The 20,371-nt window shown below is 38.3% G+C and overlaps 2 protein-coding genes and 1 pseudogene across 2 annotated transcripts in view; 2 read left to right on the forward strand and 1 right to left on the reverse strand.

The window, feature by feature from the left end:
• LOC110798921 (uncharacterized) overlaps positions 1–17,973 on the reverse strand; it is a 39,856-nt gene extending 21,883 nt beyond the window's left edge. The window contains exons 1-16 of the mRNA XM_056841823.1: positions 17,942–17,973; positions 17,741–17,882; positions 16,974–17,123; positions 12,613–12,863; positions 6,899–6,982; positions 5,272–5,578; positions 4,946–5,176; positions 4,540–4,839; positions 4,021–4,443; positions 3,644–3,919; positions 3,274–3,513; positions 2,841–3,187; positions 2,551–2,754; positions 2,192–2,273; positions 2,007–2,108; positions 1,757–1,901 (exon numbers count right to left, since the gene is read on the reverse strand). Of these exons, the coding sequence (XP_056697801.1) occupies positions 1,803–1,901; positions 2,007–2,108; positions 2,192–2,273; positions 2,551–2,754; positions 2,841–3,187; positions 3,274–3,513; positions 3,644–3,919; positions 4,021–4,443; positions 4,540–4,839; positions 4,946–5,176; positions 5,272–5,578; positions 6,899–6,982; positions 12,613–12,863; positions 16,974–17,123; positions 17,741–17,882; positions 17,942–17,973 (3,270 nt within the window). The 3' untranslated portion in view covers positions 1,757–1,802. The remainder of the gene's footprint in view (positions 1–1,756; positions 1,902–2,006; positions 2,109–2,191; positions 2,274–2,550; positions 2,755–2,840; positions 3,188–3,273; positions 3,514–3,643; positions 3,920–4,020; positions 4,444–4,539; positions 4,840–4,945; positions 5,177–5,271; positions 5,579–6,898; positions 6,983–12,612; positions 12,864–16,973; positions 17,124–17,740; positions 17,883–17,941) is intronic.
• Positions 172–1,515, forward strand: LOC110798919 (photosynthetic NDH subunit of subcomplex B 1, chloroplastic-like; annotated as a pseudogene).
• Positions 17,974–17,998: 25 nt separating the features above from the next.
• On the forward strand, positions 17,999–18,661 carry LOC130471600 (uncharacterized). The gene has a single exon (XM_056841824.1). The coding sequence runs from the start codon at positions 17,999–18,001 to the stop codon at positions 18,659–18,661; it is 663 nt and encodes a 220-aa protein (XP_056697802.1).
• Positions 18,662–20,371: the final 1,710 nt, after the last annotated feature.

Raw genomic sequence — 20,371 nt, forward strand, 5'->3', positions numbered from 1 at the left:
TAAGAATAAAATGAGTCCTTAGGTTCTTTAGTTCAAAGTTGGGAGCGGAAATGTCATTTTAGCTCTAAACATGACCTATAACGACCTAATGAGCCTTAAATGTGCATAAATAGATTCGAATGGGTTTTAGAAAGTTAAAACTATGTATATTAGTCATGTAAGAATCAAATGAGTCCTTAGGTTCTTTAGGTTCTTTAGTTAAAACTATGTATATTAGTCATGTACGGGTCAATGTTTAGTGATGGGAAGCAAGATGAGGACTCGTATCCACGGGATAATCCCGAAAACCCATACGGGTTCCTCAAGTTCCCACAGGGATATGCAGTTGAGGTTGCATCATTGGGATCAAAGGTGAGAGGAGATGTCAGGAGATGTTGCTGTGTAGTTTCTGGTGGTGTTTATGATAACTTGCTTTTCTTCCCAGCAATTCAGTTGATCAAGGATAGGTATCCTGGTGTTCAGATTGATATAATTACATCAGCTAGGGGTAAACAGACTTATGAAATGAATAAAAATGTGAGGTGGGCAACTGTTTATGATCTTGATGATAACTTTCCTGATCTTGAGTACACTGACATGCTTGGACTTCTTAAGGTTGGTCACCCATTTTTTCCCTTAAGCATCATACCTTCCAACTGTTAGTATCTTGTAGCATATTGGGATTACCATCACAGTTAAAATGGATCACAGAACAGGATTCAAAATATCAAGCAACAGAAAATCCTGAAAATCAGAACTACATACTCATAGAAAGAGAGTAGAAATTATACAAACAAAACTAGCAGGATTAGGGCATGCAACATTTTTGTTCATGACAACAGCCAGAGATGGAGTTAGCTATGTTTATCCCAATGTAAATGCAGCAAGAGCTGACTCCTTCTGTCTGAAACATTTACACCATTACACCAGACAGTATGAACCTTTCAGAAGGAGGATATAACATGTGAGAGATTTCAGTTTGACAGAATACAACTAATACATAAGCAAAACTCAATTCCTTATTTTTCTTATGGGATTTTAATGTTACACTAGGTACCATCAGATGATTGAATGGTTAGGCCGGCCAGTTAAGGACATACCACAACATCTAGCTTCCCCCTTAAAGGTTTCAATTTCAAGGAAGCTGAAAGAAGCTGTGGAAGCTAAATATAAAGAAGCAGGAGCAGAAAAGGGAAAATATGTAGTTTTTTGGCAGCAATTTTTACTATCTCAGACAATGTAAGCTTGTTTTTACTTAAACTAAAGCAACATGAGAAACTATGCAAATCTAGCAATTCCAAAACATTGAATCTTGGTCACAGTTGCATCTGAGCAGTTGTTTTGAAAGATAACACTGTAAGAATGCAGTCTAAGTGTATATATTCTGACCACACACATGTATACAGCAAATTTTGACCACACACATGACCACTAGGTTACTAACAAGACTACAACATTCTGCCTTTTTAGGAGAACCAATTCGAAGGTGAACTAGATCTAGCACATCTGCACACACATTCAACTTAAGGGTATCTAAGGGGCAAACGAACCCCACAATCCAAGTGCCGAGCAAACAAATGAAGCAAAGCAGAAACAATAACATACAGAGCAGCAACAGAAGCAAACAGAGGAGAAACACACAGATGGAAGTGAAATTCTAAAGACCACCAGATCAGAATTCACATGCAGCAGCAGCAAGACCAGCAGATTAGTATTCAAAGCAATAAATTAGCAAATCCAGCAGACTTGTAATTATGGAAAAATTAAAGAACTTTACCAAATCCATGAAGATATAAACGCTTCCATCTTTGTGTCTAAACAACCTAAGTAAATAAATACTCGGTTGTAAAAAACTTAGCCCATTGCTCACGAACCACATCTATTTCCTCATCGGTATAAGGCGCATTTCTTGGAGTGTAAGCCTGAAATAAGTAACATGATAAGTAATGCTACTTGTAAATTAAGAATTCTACTACGTAAAAGTACTAGTATTAGTAGTTCAACTAACATATGGTAAAAGAACGAACATTATCTAACCGCTCATCAGTGTTATGGTGTAACGTGACTATTTCATGCATGAACTTCATAACGTAATAGCCACACTCGCGGGCGCCGACTTGTTGAGCACACTGATTTGGAGATAAATCATAAATTATATATCCAAGTAGTTACCCAAAAAAAAAAGTAAAGCTAATTAGTAAGCATGATATACCTTTACATGGAAGCCTTTCAACCCCTGCATAGTCGCTCTATTCGGACAAATCCCATCATTAAACTTGTACACTTGGTATGCCCTGGAAGTTGAGTAAAACTTCATGAATCTGATTCGGCACGAAAAGAAATAACTTAAAAAGAAATGAAAGTAACTTACAAACACAAGATTCCCCATGCACTATTTTCTCAGTTGGAACCTATCGCAGAGTCGAAAATATACGCATAACCTCTACGTAGGTCTAACACGTACAAAATCCAATGATTTTTGCATTATATATAAATGTTATTGCAACCTTACGCATGAAAATAAAAATAACATAGCTATTTACCAAATATCGATCAATCTCTAACACTTACTCTTGATGGTATGGGATCAAAAACCACTTGGTAATGTTAGGATCACCCTTCTTCTCCTTTTCAATTTCAGCATTGAAAACTACTTTCAAATACATTGATGCAGCATGAGGGTTGGCCTTGATTCTAGAGCTTGACATTGCCTCGGGACAAACAAACCCAATATGAGAGTTGTCAAATGCAAAGGTGTGCTCGTGGAATAAACACCTACAAAGTAAATGTATAATGCAAAAATTTCAAAAACTATTATAGTTGACAAAACCAAAAACAAAAATATCGATGGAAAAGTTTACATCATATAGACTTGGATCACTGAAATGTTGAGGCACGCCCCTCTAAGGAACTCTTCAAAGTCAACCTCATATACATAAGTTTGTCGATCTTCGTCATAATGCCAAACCGAAGCGGGCAATGGGATTGAAGTATTTTTATATACATCACCGGGCGCCGTATTGATGATAAACTTCAAATAATTGCATGATGGGCCAAGACCTTGAATTGTGTCGTCTGCCAAATTTTGCTTCTTATTTTTGGCGGCTGATTCTTCAGTTTTACGATCACAACTACCTACCATCTCTTTGGATTTCTTAGAGTTCTTCGACTTCGATTTCGACTCCAACTTATTTGAGCATGAATTTTCCTGTAACAATAATGTTAAGCTAGCATGAAAAGTTCAGTTTTGATTTCAGTGTTGAAGCACAGGGGAGTGGGAAGCATATGGTTTACCTTGGCCGTTAACTTCAGTGTTGTCTTCTCTTTGGACCCTAAATCAAGTGTTGCCTTCTCTTTGACAATTAATTCTGTTGTCTTATCTTTGACAACTAATTCTGTTGTCTTATCTTTGACAACTAATTCTGTTGTCTTCTCTTTGACAATTAATTCGTTTTTCTTCTCTTTGGAGCTACCAACCACCTCTTCAAAAATCTGACTCCTGGACTTCTTTGTTGGGCGTGGAGTAGAGTACTCCTAAACAGAGGTAGAAACCAAAGGAGTTCAAGGCTCTGAATCTAATTCTAAACAGAGGTAGGCAAATAGCAATAATAAATAAAAAGATGCATAACGCAATGAATGAAAATTAATAATAAAAAATTTATACCTCGTCTTCTTCGAAAATCACCAAGTGAATTGGCCATTGCACAAAACTAGCAAGAGCCCTGCCTAAGTTATTGAATCCATCTCCAGTAGGTACCGGAAGAGTGTCATCATCATGTCCGTCGTAAATACAATCAACTTGGACCTTATAATGACTAGGCTTCATCGATCTAAAGTGTTGGTGCAACGAACCATCCAATGGGTATGCCATACCATCTGCCACTATCACTTTATTACCCAAAACTTTATCCTCAAGGGCAAGACGACATGGAGTTATGGCCTTCGCAAATAAATTTACAAAATTTCATAAATCACTACAAATTACAATAAAAAAACCTAGCTAGGGGTGTTTTGAGTGTATGCACTATAGATAATATATACCTTCAGCTCGCGTGGTTGCTGCGATGAATTCGGACGAGCGGTTTCGAGTGCACGGTTAACATCAAACTCATCACTTACAAGAGCAGAATCAAGTGCGGGGGTAGGGAGGGTGTTTAGTTGACCGGTTGCTTTCAATGTGGCTAGTTGCTTTTGGAGGGCCTCCGCCACCTTTCTATCTAATTGATCTTCAAACTCCCTTCTCACTGAAGCTCTGATTGATTCGACTGCCTCCGGTGATGGTTCACTATGGCCACATCTACTACTTCGGTCTATTGGACCGAAAGCAACTTTGTAACCGACATTGACTCCACCTGTTGCCTTGACACGCCCACGGTGATCCTTTTTTCCCATAGCCTTGGTGAGGGCATCTTCTCCCGGGGTGAAAGAAATATTTCCTTTTCCCTCTTCTTCTATATACTCCAACTATAAGAATTAGGAAAGTAAAAATTAGATGGTGTACATGATGAAAAGGAGAAGCAAAGAAAAGGATATAGAACGTAAAATTTCATATGCACTTACAGCCATCTTAGCAATATTTACGGCTTCCTTATCATTCGGGTCAACTTCCCACTTTCCCTCTTTGTTTTTAACTTGATGAGCCAAGATCCACTGTACTGATCTAAACTTCTTAAATCTATCTGACGCTGTGGTGAGTGATGAGGTCACTGAGGAGGAGCCACTTGAGAGGGTTAAAGCTGCCTCTGGCGGTAGTCGCCCATCATTTATCCACTCTGGTCTCTTTCTAACATAACCCTTTTGGCCTGTGCGATGTGGGTGCTTGTTTTGTAATGCACTTTTACTTGCTTTTTCTCTACGAACCTGTCAAAAAACACATAAATAACATGTCGAACAATTAAAGATGGCAACAATAAACTAATCATATAATTATATAAAAAAATATCTAGCAAAGTAAATTCATTATTACCAACATCTCCGGCTTGTTTCGTTCCATCACAAATGTTTTCCAATCATCCTCTGTGATTTGATTGTAGATGTCCCAAGGCATGTCGTCTGTCTGATGTTTCGGCATTTTTTCTTTCTTAGTTATCCAACGCCGCGTTAACCTGGACTTGAAAGCTCCAAAGCGTTTCGCCACACACATATGAAAATATTTTTCTCTCCTTTTAGCCGGATCATCAATAATGTGGAACATAAGCTGTTAATTTTATGGATAAGAGATTGTTAGAAACGTATGCTACACAAATTAGATAAGCTAGGAGAATACAAATCAAGTTTTTATTCAATGTTTACCTTGGTCTCCTCCCAAAACCCCTTCTTTGTGTGTTCATCTAACGTTGAATATTCTTTCACATTAATGTTAATTCTAGCAGCACAAGACCCAACTTGCTTCCCGTATTCTCTTGACCATTCTCCATCGAGGATTCCATATTGATTATACTGAAGATACATGGGCTTTTTGGCTTGAACTCCTTTTGACGGACCACGGAATTTGGTCTTTTTACTAGTGTTGGTATCTTGTGATTCCCCCGTAGGATGACTAGCTCCATCAATTCCCTGTATTTCATTATCACGATGATCATCCATGGTAGCTACGGTCCTGCAACAAAGAAAAGAGAGCAATACTTAGTAAAGGGAGCAATACTTAGAAAAGAGAGCAATACTTAGAAAAGAGAGCAATACTCGGTTTTCAGTTATAATAAAACAGAACTGTGCACTATATGCACAGAACTGATCTGAGTTGTGCAGATCAGTGCACAGAACTGATCAGAACTGACCAGTTCTGCGCACTGATCTGCATAGTTCAGATCAGAACTGTGCAGATCAATGCACAGAACTGATCAGAACTGACCAGTTTTGTGCACTGATCTGCACAGTTCTGATCTGAGCTGTGCAGATCAGTGCACAGAACTGCACAGTTCTGATCAGTTTTGTCCACTGATCTGCACAGTTCTGATCTGGGCAGTGCAGATCAGTGCACAGAACAGAACTGATCAGTGCACTGAGAAGCTAAAACAGTACTTCACTGAGTTGATTAGTGCAATTGGCCAAAGAATCTCTGTTTATTTTGATGAATTTCAGTTGCATTGGAAAGAACTGATCAGCCTCTTTAATTTTTTATATATAACCAGGTCTAGGGATACAGCCGAAACAGCATAACAGCAATTTTACACAATTCGCTATGATAATAATCTACACAGAAAACGGTTTGCAACAGCTTTTGAATTGCTTTCCAGAGATTTAACAGCTTCTAGCCTTCTAGTTATGGATGAAAAAAATGTTATTCATAAGTTCAGATTCAGGGTGTATTGTTTTTCTGACATTTTACAGCTTCATGCTGCTTTTCTGGTTATGGATGACACAAGTTACAAATTTTGTAAGTTTTGATACTTCAGGAACAGGACAGTTTCTAGACATCACTCAGATTTCTATTCCTGGTCTAATTTGATGATTCTGGAGTTCAAATCTTCACCTTCAAACATGTAAATTACACCATACTGTAAGCAAAGTATCAAATTACTGTCTGCTTCTCGTAAGAGCTGCTATTCCATATCAGAAACTATGAAACTTCATGAATATAAAATTCAAACACACACTTTGAGAAACTTCAAATATACAACCAACGAGTTTTACAATGCTTTTTGTCTAGAAAGAACATCCCTCCTCCAGGTCAAAGAAGCTTATTATAGCTTAATACAGCTGATACAACACACGATTTTCACTCTTCTTTACCTACAAAGAGTGACAAGATGTTTCCAATTGGGAATTGTAAACAAAGTCATCTTCAAAACGGTTTTTATGTACTTATCCATCATCAACCACCAGAAAGCAAACATCAGAAACTAAGTTACCAATCACAAAGCCATGCAAACAAGAACAGGTAATTGATATTATTAGACAAAATGTACTGAAAACTAACCTAGGAAAATTCAACTGCAATTTCTGCAACCTGTGCTTGGAACCTGGCTCACATAAGAGGATACGACATTCACCAAGTTTACACCTGTGTGAAAAAACCAGATAAAGTTAGTCAAGTTATTAGAAGTATCAGACTCTCAGTAACTTAAATAGGAGGGATAAAGTAGGAGACTATCACTGCAATTCCTCTTCACAATACAAGTGACAATTGATTGGGGTTGAATTTTTAGAAAAAAAATATGAATTAATATCCACAAGTATCCTTCACTATTCAAATTTAAGTAGTCAAGATAACAAAAATTCCAAGGCGCACAGGCTTTCAGATATGAATAGAAAGAACAAAGTCAAAAACTTCAACAATGCATCAGAAGTGAAGCCCGAACTTACACATGTATGTTTCAATTACGATTCGTAACCCATATTCCTTCCGTATGATCTGTACGCATATGATTAGTATTATTTGCATCCTCCTCTTCTGGCAATGGTTGAACAACCATTGGTAACGGAGGTGTGTCATCATACTCATCATACTCATCTTCATCTACAACATCATCAATACCCAAAATATGTCTTTTTCCTTGGGCAACAACACGCCATCTAGGATCAATATTGTCAACCACATAAAAAACTTGCTTAGCTAGTGATGCTAGAATGAATGGCTCGTCACTGTCACTTAGTCGATCAAAGTTCACCAAGGTTAAACCCGGGAAAATTTCATCTTGCTTCACACCATTTTGGTTGTTAGCCCACTGACACCGAAAAACAGGGATCACAAAATGGGTATAATCAAGCTCCCATATTTCTTCGATAACACCATAATATGATTGTGTTGAATCAACCGGCCTTTTATCCTTAGCGCTTGCATAGACCCTAGATGATGCAACAACCTTTACTCCACTATTTTGCACTACACTCTTTTCATCTTGCCTTCTAGTGTAGAATGTGAACCCATTGATATCATATCCTTCAAAAGATCGAACACATAGTCGAGGACCTCGAGATAACCACTTGATCGTATCAGAAACATCATGGTCTTGTTTCTTTCCAACTTCCTTCTTAAACCATTCAACAAATGTGCGATTATGTTCCCGCATCAACGCTCTTTCCTTCAACTTAGGATTACAATGTTGCAATTCAAGCAGATGCTTTTCTAAATAAGGATGAACCTCTGTAAGATGCTGCAACACACAAAGATGTGGCTTCTTCTTCCTCTCCGATGGAGGAGATATCACATTTTTACCAATTACTCCCTCCCCTGCGAGCCTACCAACATGTCGAGATTTTGGAAGTCCTATTGGTTCAAGGCTTGACAAAAACTCAGCTAGATATCCAGAAATCTCTTCTTTAAGGACTCCCCGAATGATACTACCCTCTGGATTAGCCGGATTCCTTGCTTTGTCCTTTAAAGTCTTAAAAAATCTCTCAAAAGGATACATCCATCTTAAGAACACCGGACCACATAACTTGACTTCGCGAACTAAATGGACAATCAAATGCACCATTATATCAAAGAAAGAAGGCGGAAAATACATTTCAAATCGACATAGAGTTTCAACAACATCATTGTGCAAAGCATCCAAAGTCTCCGGATCAATCACCTTAGCACATATGGAATTGAAAAACAAACAAAGTTTTGTTATAACATGTCTCACGTGTTTCGGCAATATCCCACGAAGTGCAATTGGCAAAAATACATTAATCAGTGCATGACAATCATGAGACTTCATACCAATCAACCTAAGGTCCGAGAGAGACACTAGGCGCTTAACATTCGACGAATATCCCGAGGGAACCTTAATGCCATGTAAGCACTCACAAAACTTCTTCTTCTCCTTTCTCGACATTGTGTAACACGCTGGAGGCAGAAAGGTCTTTGTACCATCCTTTTTTTTAACAGGCCACAAATCTGGTCGAATATTCTTCTTTTTCATATCTTTCCGCACATTCTCATTGTCCTTGGTCTTTCCTGGTATGTTTAGCAAAGTCCCGATGATAGCATCGCACACATTTTTCTCAATGTGCATTACATCGAGACAATGCCTAACCGACAAATCTTTCCAGTAGGGAAGATCCCATAATGGAGACACTTTCTTCCATAAAACACCCTTTTTAGACTTGGACTTGAAGCACTTACCGTATTTGGTTTCAACATTTTTGATACGTTCATAAACTTGTGATCCTGTCAAAGGTGTACGAGCTACTCCTTCCTCGGTGAACCCATTGAATTCCTTCTTCTTCTTACGATAAGGATGATATCGACTAAGGTGCTTCCTGAAATCTGGGTAGATATTTTTCTTGAAATGATCCAACCGTGTGGGCTTCATGTCCTCTTCACATATAGGGCATGCTTGTTCTCCTTTGGTTTTGTACCCAGACAAGTTTCCATAGGCCGGAAAATCATTTATGGTACAGAAAACCATTGCCCGCAATGTAAAGTTTGAGTTGGTGTGAGCATCGAACATTGGAACACCTTCATTCCACAACAATTTCAAATCATCTATGAGTGGAGCGAGATACACATCTATATCATGTCCTGGCTGCTTAGGCCCTGAGATGAGGAGTGACAACATGATATACTTGCGTTTCATACACAACCATGGAGGAAGATTGTAAATTGCAAGAAGAACCGGCCAAGTGCTATGCTGACTACTCAGAGAGCCGTATGGATTCATCCCATCTGTACATAGAGCAAGTCTCAGATTTCTAACCTCCTTGCCAAATTCAGGATACTTCTTATCAATAGTTCTCCATTGAGGAGAATCAGCCGGATGTCTAAGGAATTCATCTTTTTCCTCCCTTCCGCATGCCACCTCAGATACTTAGCATTCTTCTTTACGGAGAACAAGCGCTCAAACCTAGGTATGATCGGAAGATACCACAATACCTTGGCGGGCGGTCCCCTCTTAGCTGAATTGGCCCCTTTATGCTTGTAACGCGACATAGAACACGTTGGACACTTATCCAAATTTACATACTCTTTTCTGTAAAGAATACAATCATTTGGGCAAGCATCTATCTTGACGGCCTCTAAGCCTAAGGGATTCGTCAATTTGTTGGCATAATAGGCAGAGGTGGGAATGTCATTGCCATCGGGAAACCAAAGACCTAGTCGTTTCAATAATTTCGTGAAACTTTCTTCGGTCCAACCACTCTCCGCTTTCAAGTTGGAAAGTGATGCCACACATTCTAACAATTTGAATTTTGTACACCCAGGGTACAAAGGCGTCTCAGCAACCTTTAATACCTGCTCGAGTATGTGAGGTCGTTCATTCAAGTGATCTTTCACTGCATCCATCATTTCATTTATTTCATTATCTTCTTGCTCATCATCATCCATCTCATTATTCTCAGAAATATCAGAATCACTCTCATCACTCTCATCACTCTCTGCCAGAACATCAAATTCATTCACACTAGAACTTGGACGATCAAGTATTTTCTCACCATGCCAAAACCAGACATGGTAATCTTGCTTAAACCCACGACGAAATAAATGATCCTCAATTTCATCAATATCAGCTAACCGCCTTACATTGTTACAATCACGGCAAGGACAATAGATCTTTGCGGCTTTCGTATTCCGTTGGTGTGCTAAAGCACATCTAAGGAACTCCTCAACCCCACTCAAGTATTCCACCGTAGTATGGTCACCGTACATCCAACGACGACTCATTTCTAATAACACAAGGTTTTACACAGAATTAGATAAATCAAGCCACAAATTCTTAATTTTGACACAAGAACTATACATCAGAAAAATGGTAAGATCTCATCTCAATTTATAAAACCAAACAAAACAGGAATATGTGTCAACATTAACATTTATTAGCTTCACATAAGATTTCACAGGAATAAACTAAAATCGATTTAAGTATAAACTAGCTTGGCATAAGATCTTTGTTCTCTAATGATGCAATCTTATCCAAAGATAAAATATCTGTAAAAACCATCCTCCAGAACTCAATCAATAGATCCCAGCGATGCTCATGTTTAGGTTTTAAATTAGTTACGAAATAATTAACCCAAGACAAATTTAATACAGGATTTGACTTTCTATATTCAAACATATATGTGATTATTTCTTTTACTGGATTGTTCCAGATGTTATGCATAAAGATGGATTTCACCCATATTGAGCAGAATAATCCATCTTTTTTTTTCATTTTTAACTCAAAAACTTTGTTTATTTACTGTAATATAAAACATAAAGATAGATTTTTGCCCAACTTTAGCATTATTATCATATTGAGTACCATCATCTCATCATACAAAAAAAGCAGTAATAAAAAAAGACCGCATCCACCCCATCCCCAGCCCCGGCCAGAACAAAACAAAAAAGAATCAATTATAAACTAACAATTGAACTAGAAAAACCACAAATATCAAACCCTATTTTGTAAATTCATCCAATATTAGAACATTAGCCTAAATTCTCTGCTAATCAACTCATTAAGCTCTCAACTAATTGAAGGGAAACTGTCAAACTTTGTATTAATTAGTGGTTAACTTTAAAATCCTATTATGAAACATTGAAAGGGGATAATTAAAAATACTATTAATACCGTCAGATGTCTAACTTTGAGGTGCAAAAAATATTTTCCAATTCATCTTGTACAGTTGTATGTCTCAAAACAATCATCAGGATAAGAGACATGATATTCATCGGATTTGAGACAGATTTATTTAACCTTGGGCGTGCTCAGTAATCTTCAAGTGGGTCTGTTAATCTAGATTTGCTTTTAGGGCAACATGGTTTGCTTTGGTAGGTTAATCAGCTCTGTGTATAGTCACTATAACAGTCGTGGAATCACGTCATAATCGGTTTGATAACAACATGAAAGGTAACAACAGGGTACTCGAATCTCATTGATTTGATCAATCATTCTGTTCTATGTTGGTAGCTTATCCTTATAAACAAAACAGAAATCAAGGGAAACATATGATGTACATGAATCAACTCAAACATTAAGGGATTTGTACATTTAATGAAACATGTCATATTCCCTGTTCTCTGGTATAATTAGCTGAACTTTGCAATTAAGGGAACTATATGTTGTGTATCATAATATATCATTAAAATAACTTTCTGTCACAGGGCAACATACCCCAAGCGCCAGCCACCGTGAGAAAAAGAATTACAAGTTGATTTTTTCAGCCAAATATACAAATCTATTCATAAACCCATGAAAAACAAAAATAATCTCCATATGGGTTCCTAATTAAACTCAGTCAGAATAAGAAACTCAATTAACTAACCTCTACAAAGACTAATTATTTAATATTAAGCATAGAAGTGAGAGACTCAAAAACATGTTGATCACAAGGGATAATAAGACCCATTTCATGACAAAACCCGAATTCATCTTCAGATTGATTAAGCAGGCTCAGAAATTCTGGCCTGCTAAGCAAAGAAATTGGAACAACGTATCAACCCAAATCTACAAAAAGAAGATTGAAAAAACAACATAGAAACTGAAATACTGGAATACTCATCATCATTTCATCTTCAACTTCATACTCATCAACCCAATACTGAAATACTGGAATACTCATCAAAAACAAAATAATCTCCATACTCATCAACCCAATACTCATCATCATTTCATCTTCAACTTCATTCCATTAGACTCGGCCAAAACCCCAATTTGTAGGTCGCACTCAAGCAGTAAATACTGGAATTCATGGTCTTAGAAACTGAATCGAATAGAAACTAACCTTGACAGATTGTGTGAAACAGAATCGCGCGGAGGTAGGAAACACGACGGTCGTGGGCAACTCGCCTTCAGATGGTGGTGGTGGAGCCGCGCGGTGAGGAAGGTGGTGGTGGTGATGGTGGTGGTGGAGCCGCGCGGTGAGGAGAGCTGCGAAACTCGATTGCCTTCAGAGTTCAGATGCGTTGCGTTGGAATAGAAGGTACGTTTAGGGTGAGAAGGTTTGGCGTTGAGAAGTTTTAAATGTTGTGAACCCTGTTGAAGCAAACAAACATAAGCCCGCCATTTTAGCTAGTGTCTATTGAGGGGGGCAATTAAAAGCCCCCTTCAACAACCTCTATTGAAGCGAACACCCGAAAAGCCCCCTTCAACCTGTTAGTAAAATGTTTGACCCGCGTTGACTAAGTGGTTATTGAGGCGCGCTTTTGTATGCCCCCTCAACAAGGGGGCTACAATAGGGGTTTTTTCCACTAGTGGTACCATGTTTCCGTTTCCGACAACATCTACGACTTAAATAATATTTATATTTCAGATACGATCCATATTTCCGTTTCCGGCAATATCATCGTTTCCGGAGTATTCATTTACTTGCCTTTGACTATCTTAGCTCCCACTGAAACCAAGATCCGTCGATTCCGAATATCCATAGATGGAGTATTTAATGCCATTAAATACTTGATCCGTTGACGTACTATTTGTGTGACCCTACGAGTTCACTCAAGAGTAAGCTGTGGATTAATATCATTAATTCCACTTGAACTGAAGCGGCCTCTAGCTAGGCATTCAGCTCACTTGATCTCACTGAATTATTAACTTGAATTGTTAATTAATACTGAACCGCATTTATTAGACTTAACATTAAATGCATACTTGGACCAAGGGCATTATTTCCTTCATAAATATGACCTATTACGGCCAAACAAGTCTCAAATGTGCATAAATAGATTGGATTGAGTCTTGGAAAGTTAAAACTAATCATATGAATCATGTAGTAACTTTGAAATGTGTTTTTAGGTTCGTTAGTTCAAAGTTGGGAGCAAAAATGTCATTTTAGCCTAAATATGAACTATAATTGCCAAACCAGTCTCAAATGTGCATAAATAGATCGGATTGAGTCTTGGAAAGTTAAAACTAATCATATGAATCATGTATTAAGTTTGAAATGAGTTTTTAGGTTCGTTAGTTCAAAGTTGGGAGCGAAAATGTCATTTTAGCCTATATATGACCTATAACGACCCAATGAGCCTTAAATGTGCATAAATAGATTTGAATGAATATTGAAAACTTAAAACTAAGTCTATTAATGATGTAATAAGTTTGAAATGAGTCCTTAGGTTCTTTAGTTCAATGTTGGTAACGAAAATGTTATTTTAGTCTCGTTTGATCGTTATATTGTCATATTTTGACTAAAATAGCCGTTTTCGCTCCCAACTCTTAAGTTGTGGACCAAAATAGGTATTCTAAACCCTTTACATGTTTAGGTTGCCAATACCCTTTACATATTTAATATTACGTTGCCAATACTCATTTTTATCTACTTTGGTCAAGTTATGCACATTTAATGCCCGTTTGATCGTTATATGTCATATTTTGACTTAAATGGTCGTTTTGGCTCCCAACTCTCAACTAATTACAAAAATAGGTATTTTAAACCCTTAATATGTTTGATATATTTAGTATTAGGTTTCCAATACTCATTATCACATACTTTGGTCATGTTATGCACATTTAAACCTCGTTTGACTAAACTATGGATTTCCCTTTTAATAGCATCCAAAAGTTTCACCAACCTCCTCTCATTAGTTCTAATGTAGGCTAAGGTTTACTACTAACAAGTCCGAGAATAATTTACAGCTTTATTATTTGTGATTTGTGACAGCATGCCCCCCTTGCCTTTATGCTCCTAGTTTGTTCATGGGTGTTGTATATAATGGCAGTACACTTTGACTCTTGTTTAAAGGGTTTTATTAGCTTTAAATGGGTTTATCTCAGGATAATGGCCTAATAAATTAGACCAGCTCTGAGGAGAGATAACATGACCCGAGGTTTTATTGGCTTTGAACTAATTTAGGTGTTGTCTATTAACTTGTTTTTTTTCCAGGAGAAGGCTGCTTTGTTAGCAGGTTAGAGCTTAGAAAGTATCAGTTACTTCAATTGCACTTGGTACTCTAAATGGGAAGGGGAGAAGACAAGTTGACAACAGAAAGTTTCATATACAGTCTTTCTGAAATTTATCATTCCTAGGTTTTTTTTTCAATGTTCTTTCCCTGTAAGTGGATTATCTCTTATACTAGGTTGTTTTTATGTTGTTTTGGAGCCAGCTGATTTCTCGATGATGTTATGGATGTGGTGGAGTCAAACCAACTATCACTATTATCCATTAATTAGATCCATAAGCTCTAGGTTGCTAGAATTTAGGCCATCAATGGATGACCTGTTCTTAATTGTCATCCCTTTACGTTTAAGCTTTTATTTATTTCAGTGAAGGACATGAAGGTTGATGGGGTTGTGTACATAATTCATTATTCTTTCAAAACATTCCAAGTCCAAAGTTGGTAGAAAAGGACAGACTAACTCGACAAAAATTTGGAGACTCCATGGCCCGACTTTTGTGCAATGCACACTCCATCAGATACTTAGGCAAATTTCAAATTATGCAGACCCTTTTTAGATAATAACCTCTAAAGATGAGATGACTACTACAACTAAACACTAAACACTAAAACAACATTAAAACTGACCTCCTAATCTACTACTATAAGGGTACGGCAGCAACTATTCCAATTATATCAAACTACTACTAGCATGAATCAATAACTAAACTAAAAGTCATAGTGCTAAAACAAATTATATAAAAAAGATTAAATTCAAGTTACCTAATGATCTAACATATATGAGAAAGAACTAATTAACTGTAAACTAGCTTGTAGAACAAAGTGCTATAACTTATTTAAAGAGAAAGGCAACTAAAACAACTTAGGCCTAAATGCAAACAAGACAAATTAAGCTAATAAAAACATGGAACAATTAACAAGTACACGAGCCAACAACTGGGGGTACAGATCCAAACAACCATCTTTGCACACCTTAAATAAAGGGTATTGTTAGTCTGAATGGTTCAACGACTGAGCCAATAGCAAGGGGGTACATATTTAAACACCTTATGATATCTTTCAGAGATATGCAAAGAACACAAGTTGTGTTCATTAAGAAAAGGGTGCATGCTTCATATTTTTGTATCATGGACAAATAAACATGGTTCTCGATCCTGTGCAGTATTTTCCACCAAAGAAGTTTTGTTTTAAAGAAGCTACTCGCGTATTCTATGAGTAGAAATATTTCAAGAACAAAGAAGCTTTAGGACCAAACATAACTCAGCGTCAAGAAGACAAGAAGAGTATACAAAACCATCTCCATACTCTATTAGCACAGATTCAGAGGCATACCTACCATTAATCACAAATCAGAAACATTCTAAACAATCATAGTGCCCCCCGCCCCCCCATATGACATGAGTGTACTATGTAAAAAATGAAATCTTGTATATAACGGTCTGATATAATTAATTGCGCAAGTGTAATGACTTTCTATTATTTGTAGGGTGCAAGACCACTGACCTTATACTTCTTTTAAGTTTTAAGAGATAACATTCGATGCCTCAGGTCCCACAAAAAAGATGACGAGGTCAATACTTTACAACATAAGAATCCACAAACAGACTTGGCCCAACAGGAAAAATACAATTCATAACAAAAGCATTTACATCCAAATAATACATACAAAAAAACAAAAAAAAAGACTTGATAAGTACACAACTCACTACGTTAGTCAACGAAGAGCATAAAAAATATTGTGACACTCAAATACAACAACAAATAATATCTCCGAAGCATCTTAATTGTTTATTCCCAAATTATGAAACACCATATCAAACAAGCACAGGGAATGAATATCAGGAATATATCCAATGGAATACCACCCAGTATCATTCAAATTTTCTTATATGCTCAATCAAAAAATTTAAAGGTGAACTAACATTCAAGTAAGACCCTATAATCAATGTTGCAGAACAATAACACCAGAATCAGGGTCACATGAGATGGCATACAAAGAGTATTACTAATAAATTTAGTAAAATAATACACTACAATAAACTCAATTCAGTAGAATAATCACCTGATTGGCAAACCCCGCAAAAGAACACAAAAACGAGAAACAGACCACAAAAAAATAGTTTCTGAAATTGAAAGAGTAAAGCAGTGAGAGTAAATAAAAGAAGCATAGTTTACCTTCCAATTCATAGTATCTAAAATTGAAAGAATAAAAGAATACATGACTTATCATCCCCATATTAAATCTACTAACCTGAAAGGCAATAGCATACTCATAATCCCTAGCAGAAATAGACTTAGCAACCTGGGAATTGGCCCCATCAGCTCCAAACACAGCATCCACCTCTAATGTCCGCTTCTCACCAGCTGCATTAGTCTTGTTATTATAATCCGAATAATGCAGCTAGTAAGGAGCATCTGATGTCTTCAGCATATCCATCTTCAAGAACAACCCTAAAACGAATTGAACAAACCCTAAAAACGAATTGAACAAACCCTAAAAACGAAATGAACAAAAGCACAGAACCCTAAAAACGAATTGAACAAACCCTAATTCTTAAAACGAAAATCAGATAAACGAATTGAACAAACCTAAAAGAGGGGACAACGAAGATTACTAGCCGCGACGAGGAGGTTGACGGAGAACAGGACGCGAGGAACGAGAACTGATATTTTGAGATGCGGCTTAGGTTTTTTTTTGAGGGGACGACGTAGGGAAAGGTAAGGGAAGAAGAAGGGAGTTGAGCGCGAGAACTGAAATTTTGAGATGCGGCTTATTTGTTCTGCATTAGTTAGGGAACAATTTTTTACCCGGGCTATTGCAGGGGGCTTTTAAAATGTACACTGAAACAAAAACGGGCTATTGCAGGGGGTTTTTAAAATGTACGCTGCAACAAACTTTTTTGCAGGGAACAATTAAATTGTACGCTGCAACAACCCTTTAAAGGGATTGATCCGCGTTGACCGACTGGTTGTTGAAGCGTATTAATACATGTACGCTGCAACAAGGGTTTTTTCTACTAGTGCATCCAACTGAAATATGTATCCAAAGACGGCAAGGTAGGAGAAGTGGAGGAATCCTCTGGGAAGAAAGAAAAGACGGACTGAAAGACCACAAGAATCAATGGCACTCGGTAAATATCGAAGGAGCAGGACCCCACATCTGCAGGGCAAAAGAAAGGATGCCCACAAGAGAAAGAGTTCTTCGAATACAATACAAACCTTCGTACAATCCTTGTGGATGTGGGGACCATGTTTGACTTAGAGCGACCATTGCCAATGAAGTCTCCCACTGAAAGTAGAGACCCAAAGTTATACTACCAATTCCATGAAGACATAGGTCATGAAACCAAGGATTGTAGGAGCCTGAAAAGAGCCTTAGACGCCTTGGCGGCCAAGGGTCATCTGAAAAATTACTTACAGAAGAACACTCATGGCTCTGGAAAAAGACACTACAAAAAGAACAAGTCACCCACCTCAGTTGGAGAGGGAAATCAAACTGATGGGGGATTCGTGACCGTCATATCAGGAGGCCCTGCCTCTGGAGGACCCACCATGAGGGGACAAAGGGACAACACCAGGAGGTTGGAACATGTAATGATGTCGGGGAAATTACCAATGGACACTTTCCCGAGAATCGAAATTTGCGAGTCCCATGGTGGACGAATAGCTACCTCACATGATGACCCACTAGTAAGGCGCATATTTGTCGACACCGGAAGCTCGTCCGACATCATGAGTGTGGAATGTTTGAGCTGCCTGGCCCATGATCCAAAAACCATTGAAAAGATCCATTATCCCATCATTGGTTACGAAGGAAGCGGCATACACCCCGTAGGCGTCATATCATTATCTGTGAGGATAAGAGGACGCAATGATGGTAGAAAAAAGAATGTGAATTTCCTGATTGTCAAGGATCTTACGGCATACAACGTCATCTAGGGACGCTTAACCTTGTAAAAATCAAGGTTGTGGTGGTCACCCACCTGATGCTTTTGAACTATGTATGTGATGACGGAAAGATATGGACCATTCACGGTGATCAGCAACAGGCACGAGACTGTTATCTAACTTCCCTCAACCCGGCAGCATGAAAAAAGGAGCAAGTTGATGCAGGAGTGAAAGGAAGCATGAAGAAGAGAACCCCATAGACCTCGTTGAAGGCACTACTGTAAAGACTGAATAAAGTGGCTTAAATCCATCTCCAATAGACTACTATGAAAGCGCCAACTAAACGTCCAATATACGTAAGAGCCAACTTAAAGGCCAATATTTTTAAAGTGCCAACAAAACGGCCAATGTTTCTAAGAACCAAACCCAACGGCCAAATATTTAAAATAAACTTGAATATTTACATTCGATCCAAGAATGAGGAGGGACATATTTATATTCCTTCCCCTATCATCAATCTGAGTTCTAAAAATTTACTAATAACTGACTTATAAAGAGTTGTCAATAAATATTGGCTCCTACTCACTGAGGACGTTAATAAATCTTGACTCCTATCCACTGACTGGGGTTAGGAAAGACTAATTGGTTGACGGCCCGAGAAGTGGCCTAGATTAGCGCTCCTATTAGACTGATCACCTAAAACACAGGGTTCACCAACCAAATTTGGCCTAATAGGCCTTACTCAGGCTAACTCGAGTAAAAACGCCCAATCTAAAGAGCCCCCGGATGGCCCGTTAAAGAAAACAACTTCAGTCACTCATTAAAAAAATCATGGACAAACACACCATGAAAACATGAACGATAATGGAACAACCAAAGCGTGCTTAGAAGGCACCAACATTCTTACAAGCGCTCACAGCGGAGAGAACCCAATAAGGGGTGCTCATGAGGCACCAATTTTAATACATGCGCTCCTGGCGTAGAAAACCAACGCAACCAAAAATTAAAGATAGGGAGCGGCTGAGCTTCCATCCCGGACGTCCTGCCTGGTAGGGGAATTCACATCTTGTTACTCCTCATCACCATCAGAATGGAACTCAGGGGGATCTAGCCCAAGGGGTTGGCCTGCTAAGAGAACCATCTTACCTGAGATCTGAGCCTGGAACCACTGGAAGTTCTTACCTTCCATATCTTGGTCCCAAGCTCGTCGGGCACCTTCCATCACGACCTCCACGCCTGTAGGGGAATACAGTTAAACATATAACATGTGCGGAACATCCCCAAAGCCAGGAAACATGTATAAAGCACAGATTAAGCATACTTACTTTTGAAGCGTGTTTTCCCGAGTTTAGTATCAACAAACACGAACAAAGAACTCCAATTTTCGTTCCTCTATTTGGTTCACCGACACGTTCAGATCCGTCTGGATAATCGTAGCTTACACAATATTCAAGAGTGTTTGCTATTTCGGGAAGAACAGTTTTGAGTAGAGAGCAAAACTGAAACAACGTAATTTCAGAATTAGGTTTAGGGTTATGGAAAAACTGATTGTGTGTGTGGAATATAACCCTAATATTATATTTAGTGTAACCGGACAAGACACAAGGCCTTAACCGGCCACACTCACACACCGCAAGCCCCAAGTGCACGCAGCCCACTGCAGGCCGAAGCCCACGGTGCAGCCGAGCAGCAGCGATGGGCCATGGGCCTCGCTTTGCTTGCTCGCTGCTTGTTGCTGCCCTTATTCGCGCACTCGTAGCC

The sequence above is a fragment of the Spinacia oleracea genome, chromosome 4 (assembly GCF_020520425.1).
Source record: "Spinacia oleracea cultivar Varoflay chromosome 4, BTI_SOV_V1, whole genome shotgun sequence".
Lineage (NCBI taxonomy): Eukaryota > Viridiplantae > Streptophyta > Magnoliopsida > Caryophyllales > Amaranthaceae > Spinacia > Spinacia oleracea.

What these genes read in the sequence shown, in the direction of transcription:
- LOC130471600 (XM_056841824.1), top strand. Translation starts at nt 17,999, where the DNA reads ATGAAGTCTCCCACTGAAAGTAGAGACCCAAAGTTATACTACCAATTC.